The following is a 6000-nucleotide window of genomic DNA, read 5'->3' as shown; positions in this document are numbered from 1 at the left end:
TGATGCACGCCGTGGAGTCCACGCCGTCATCTTTCCTTCAACAGAGGGATGCCAAAAGGCCACTTAGTTGCCATAATAGTATTGAAAATAATAATAATAATAATATGTAACAATCAAAGCCACCAAAAGGCAATTTACTTTCTACAAATTACAATGTTAATAACAGCAATAAAAATTAAAGAAATTAAAGCTCCCAAGACAAAAAATAGAAAAATAAAACTAAATAAATCAGGGGACTAAGTAATAAAATAAAATTTTAAAATAGGAATAAAGCCCTCTGGTAAAAAAAAGAGATTTAGTTGCCAGAAAAACACAAATTATTAACAATTCCATCTCAAAAGTGTAAAGTGTAAAGGAATAGTAACTGCCTATAGGCCGATCCGGTCCGCCTCTGATTTTAAACAGGCTTCCGTTAGCGATTCCAACAGCACACTTCTATCGCTAACCCCCCTAGAGCTATAGGAACTCACTGGTTTTCCAAGGCCTGTTGTGCACTTTGGCTAGGGTCTTTAGCCTCTTCTTCTTTAGTCACTTCTTTCCCTACAAGACAACAAGCATTTTGATCATAAGGTACAAATTGAGAAGACGCTCGACGTGGTCTTGCTACCAGACAATATCTGCACGATGTTTCTCTCCGAGATGGGCTCCAGTTGCTCCCAGCACAATTTTCGGATTTCCTCCAAATTACAATCCTGCGGAACAAATGTGGTGCTCTTATTTTTAGAAATTGATTGTAAAGTAAAAACCTGGTTGGTATTTTATACTTATACTGAAACAGTAAATAACAGCTGTTTTTCTTAAACCAAAACATTAATAAATGGAATGTCATGAATGCACATTCAGTAAAATTATTTCATATTCAATAAATGGCCATGCTGTGGCATTCAGGGGCCAAAGCCCGTGTGGTATTTTCCAGCTTTTTATTGCACTGCTTGGTTTTGTGGTGTGCTCGTTCACCTTGAATTGCTCGGGCAGCATCCTGCGGAGCTTCTTCTCGCCCAGCACGCCAAAGCACTGCTCCAGCATCACCCTCTTGTCGGTCACGTATGCGGTGATGGGTTTGAACGGCACCCCGAGGTCAAGACCACCTTCCTCGATGTCACTGCCGACCCGGTCCAGCTCCGGGTCGGCGAACTCGTCCTGCAAGCGACGCCAGCTTTGTTATACGTAACCGTCCGACGTCGTCGTATTCCAGCAAGAATATGAATGGAATTCACCGCTGTTATAATTTACAGATTGTCCCCAAACGCAATGAAACGTGATTAGCTCGATGCCGAGTATGTAAAATGTCTCACCACTATGTTGCTTTCGGCGCTTTTACGCTTACTGCTTCGATGCCGCTCCTCGGACGGAGGGTTTTTCCTTTTCTTTCCGCCGCCACTTGACTTCTTTTTGAGCATTTTAGGTGAAAGTAAACTTAAATATCAACCACGGTCAGCTCGCAGACGCCGCTTCCATGGAAGCTTGAATGTCGCTTACTTGTGACGGCATCAACAACAGACAGTTTTTCTGCTGCAGTCGGGGTTTGGCTTTCTTCAGCAAAGTTTTTTGCTGCCCCCTAAGGGCGGTAGTGTGCCACTTTACCAAGGTGATAGTAATTTTATTTTCGAGTCACACTAAAAGCATGAAAATAATGAAGGCGTTTAAAAATTCAATCAAAATCACTGAAAAAGTCCAAACTAATATAATGTAAGCAAATTAATTACATTATTTTTTGAATATCTTAAAAAACAAAAAAGTTACATTACAACACAACTACATTAAAATGTATTCAATTAAAAAAACGTTTATGATGTTTATAATTGAATGTGTTGTATATTAAAAAAAAACATAATGGACCATATGTTTGGACCAGTCAGGATCCTTAACAAGTGGCACTTACCGATTTTTCCCCCCATCTTCTTCATCTTATGTTGGGTCTTTATCAATTGCAATACGTGTTCCACTTTTTAAATATGATGACAAGATCATTGTCTTCCAGAGTTTTTTAAAAAATGCTAAAAGAGATGTTGGACAGACTAATTTTATATTTGAGGAAGGTCCTTTTTTAACAGGTGTTGTTATTTTGCCTAGATTGATTGATTGATCTTTGAAATAATTGATTTCATATGCTCACAGTTTGTTTTGTTTTGCTGCACACTAGTGTTAAACTTCAAGTATTTATTTGCGTGAAGTCTTTGCGTTTTGGGTTTGATGATCTATTTGTAAAGCAGCAGAAGTACCAGCTGGTTGGTAACAAGCGAGTGGTTAATCCTCCATTCAAAATAATAAATTTGGCTGAACCATTAGTTTCTATAAGTGTCGCCAAACGGCAGCGAGGCCTTGTTCTTTACAAAAAATGTGTAAGTATTTAATTAGGATGGTTGGTAGAGATCTATTGGGAACTCTATCTAATGTTTTCTGGTGGATTTTGTAAATGTAAATGAAATCTCTTTCAACAATCATTTATTTTCCCTTGTATAGTTATAACCGTATCCAATGATTGGTATGAATCTTAAATGATCAATAATTACTGTTAAGATTAACCAGAGGCCGTTTACACCAGCTGCAAACCAAACACATGCAACCTTCATCTGAAAGGTTCGTCAGTGAGATAGCGACCCCTGCTGACCCAGACGTGCCAAAGTAAATTTTATCCCCCGCATTGTTTGGAGCATATGACTTCTTCTTGTGTATCATGTGTTTCTTGAAAGAAAACAATGTTTACCTTTTTCCTTTACAGAACAGAGCAACTCTTCCTTTTTTATCAGGTCCTTTAGAGGCCTTGCATTGACAGATATCAGTGAAACATTTGCTTTCGTTCAAATGTAATACCAAACAATTATAATAATATATCGTTAAATGTGTAGAAAATGGACCAAATATGAGATTATTTACCAATTGTATTGGTGGTGAAACCCTTAATATTTACAATTGCAAGAAGATGTCCCTTCTCAGTTGTGATTATGACTATGATTAAGAAAGTGTCTGCCTTTAGTCTTGTTTTTCTTGCCCGCTCCACTTTAGGCCACAAACCTTTTTGCGCCTCCCGGACTTCCTTGGTGAGGTCTTCAGCAAACCGAATGCTGAGGTCAGCGTGGTGCTCAGTGTTTCTCCAGACCTCATTTCTGTGTCGTCCTCCAGTGATGGATCATTTGGCTTCGCAGTCTTTAATTTCAGTCGAATTTAAGTGAACCACTTTGTCAATATTGGTACTAGTTTCTGTGTTCTGTCAGGGCCCATACCAAGGTTTTCCATCATTGATGTCAGCATGTCGAGTTTCTCTAACATGGCGGCTCTGTCTGAGGTCCTTTCTGCTTCTTCACTGGTGTTGCTGCTTTAGAGGAAAACGACAAAGCATTTTTCAGTCCTTTGCCATTGATTTCACTATCCATGCTTTCAGGGCCACAGTAGTCATGCGTTGAGAGAGCTTTTTATTTATCTTTCTTCATCAATACACCCGTGCTTGTTGGTTTCCACAGAAATGGGTCACAACTGCTTTTTTTCCAAAAGTTTTGAATTGCAAAGTAATAGTTGAATCAGAGTTGAAGTCATCATAGTGTTATTTTCAATTTACTGTACATGATTTTTCGGGAACATTACTTAGAGCTATTTACAACACGCCTGCTGCCTCTGCCGTCTATGCCCCTGAAAGTGTGCTGGTGCTAACCTCAATGTTAGCATTACACTAATCCCGTACTTCGTTTTTTTTTTTTTTTTTTTTTTTAGCTTTGTTGCCAAATATGTTCATGAAACTGAAGCACTACCATCAGAGGCACCAAAAAAATGTAGCCCTTCCTGGTAGCCTCCCTATTGTTGTACCCTTCGTCGCGATTAAAGCGTCTTAGATGTCTGGCCTGTTTTTGAAATGTTATTGTCATGCGTGGCATCAAGCCCGCCCGCTCGTGGTTTCATTGTTCACACAATGAAAGAGCCCTGCCATTTTTCCGCAAAATATCCCATGAGCATCGTTTTTTAGTTACCCAAACGTTCACAAATCATTTTATTCCATAACCATTTTTACAATTCATCAAAGGAAGCACCGACACTAGCAACGCCGCAACTGCATCTTAAGAGGTGTTGTGGCTGGTTAAACAATTTTCGCCGACACCAAAGTTAGGGATTGGGGTAGGCCAACTATTGGACCCCTTGAGCTGGTCTAGTTCAGGCCCGCATGCAGTACGTTTGACAGCTGAGTTAAAGCGTGCCCTGGTGAGTCTAACAATATTAACGGATAAAAAGTAGGGGATGGGTGTAATGTTGGCAAACACAATTTAAGGGTTCTCCTGCTTTGGTGCCTAATATTGTTGGGCCAGCCAGGAAAATCTCTTAAACTGTATTAGTGCTAGTGTCAATGCTAACATTAGATGCTCATATTATGTTGGACTGTCCCTGTCAATGACATTGTATATAAATCCAGTGTTAACTTTGTTTTGGTCAATAAGAGAATGACAGCAGCAGATTTTAGCAATAAAGCCGCTTGCTATAAACCTTAAGTGCACTGACCGGCTGCCAGCTGTCATTAAACATAAAAAGGTAAATAAATGAGCTTTTTATGTGCATCTTAAATCATGCCCAATCATACTGCGTGGCCTGAATCCTCAGCATGATGATGCAAAACGGGCCACTGGAGGGCAGCGCTGCAACAGATGATCAATCCCACACACACACACGCACGTGCACATTTGTGGGGTTCTGCAACATGGGGTTCCGAGGTGGGATTCTGGCAACGCTGCTGGATTTCCGGCGGCTCGAGCCTCCGGCTGTGGCTCCATAAGTCTTTGGAAATGTCAGTCATGTGGTCCTTGGATGCCACGCTGCGAGGCGGTCAGCACAGCAGCTTGCTCTTCTTGACCTTGTCTGTTCCTTAAAACTTTCAAAAAATAGTCACCCTTACCCTTAAGGTGTGATGCTAGGTGGCTACATGTTAGCATAACTATTTGTGGTGGTTTTGAAAGTTTCAGGTTCACAACAGGCATTTTCGCCTTTACCCTTGCTAGCTGCTACATGGCTAACCCTAACACTGCACCATAATTGCAGCTAATTGAGACATTGACCTTGTCAGTGGTGGTGGATATAAAAACAATGCCCCCCTCACTACCCCCCCCTGACTGTGTGGTCCTGCATCTCCATCTTATTGATGGTGGACCTGTCACTCAGGGCATCCACCACCTGTCCATCGCAGCGATGCCTGTCCCATGAGTGACCCTCATTATTTGGCGTGGCAATATGGCGCATAGCTAAGCCTTTCCTGGTAGCAGATTGCACACACAATGAGGTCACGTCCCATTCAATCTGATTGGATGCTGTGTCGGTAGGGGGTAATGCGACTTTTTGCATCTGCTTTGAAGCTGAGAGATGTCATCATTCTAATCCATTATAGCCCTAACGCTAACCCATAACCCTAATTCCTATTTTAAACATAACCCCAATCTTAGCCCCTAACCCCTAAATCTAACCCTAGCCAGGAATTACTTTAACATAACCTAGCCTAACCCCTAACTTGCTAATTTTAGGACACATTTTTGTCTTTAAAATAATATTCGACATCGCCCTGGCTGATGGAGTTATAGTAACTGAAATAATTCGGAACTCACTGGGGCACGCAAGAGCAAAAATGTCACTCCAACTGTTTTGGGGATTTTGTGGCATGAAGTGAAAATCCTGCACTTAAGCTCACTGTCTCTCTCATCTGAGCACACACTTCAGATTCAGTTAGACAAGCGGAGAGTTGTGGAGTGGAGTGGGGGTGCATCCAAAAGTCTACACTTGGTCCGACTCGCAAGCTGCGCAGGCGGGTTAGGGGCAGGCCTTTGCCAGGATGGATCTAATCTCTGAGGGCTCTCATGCGAATATTTTCTCAGTGTTCACCATAAACTACGAGAGGTTGTCACCCAAGGCCAGAACCTCATACACCGGACCTTTTTGGACAGAAAATGACCGTATCGTCATTGGTTCGATTTTCAGGCACATTTCGGACATACTCTTTTTGGTTTAGATCCTGATTAAGGTACAAACCAA

General features: G+C 41.4%; 2 protein-coding genes across 2 annotated transcripts in view; both read right to left on the bottom strand.

The window, feature by feature from the left end:
- Positions 1–1526, bottom strand: part of caap1 (caspase activity and apoptosis inhibitor 1) — a 3466-nt gene extending 1940 nt beyond the window's left edge. Inside the window, exons 1-5 of the mRNA XM_086021756.1 lie at positions 1296–1526; positions 958–1140; positions 608–692; positions 471–540; positions 1–35 (exon numbers count right to left, since the gene is read on the bottom strand). The exon at positions 1–35 is cut by the window's left edge and continues 33 nt beyond it. Of these exons, the coding sequence (XP_085877882.1) occupies positions 1–35; positions 471–540; positions 608–692; positions 958–1140; positions 1296–1400 (478 nt within the window). The 5' untranslated portion in view covers positions 1401–1526. The remainder of the gene's footprint in view (positions 36–470; positions 541–607; positions 693–957; positions 1141–1295) is intronic.
- Positions 1527–3212: 1686 nt separating this feature from the next.
- Positions 3213–6000, bottom strand: part of LOC147151060 (phospholipid-transporting ATPase ABCA1) — a 68598-nt gene continuing 65810 nt past the window's right edge. Inside the window, exon 51 of the mRNA XM_086012882.1 lies at positions 3213–3313. Within this exon, the coding sequence (XP_085869008.1) occupies positions 3302–3313 (12 nt within the window). The 3' untranslated portion in view covers positions 3213–3301. The remainder of the gene's footprint in view (positions 3314–6000) is intronic.

The sequence above is a fragment of the Filicampus tigris genome, chromosome 2 (assembly GCF_054856515.1).
Source record: "Filicampus tigris isolate MCC_2025a chromosome 2, RoL_Ftig_1.0, whole genome shotgun sequence".
Taxonomy (NCBI): domain Eukaryota; kingdom Metazoa; phylum Chordata; class Actinopteri; order Syngnathiformes; family Syngnathidae; genus Filicampus; species Filicampus tigris.
This window is presented reverse-complemented; position numbering and strand designations above follow the sequence as displayed.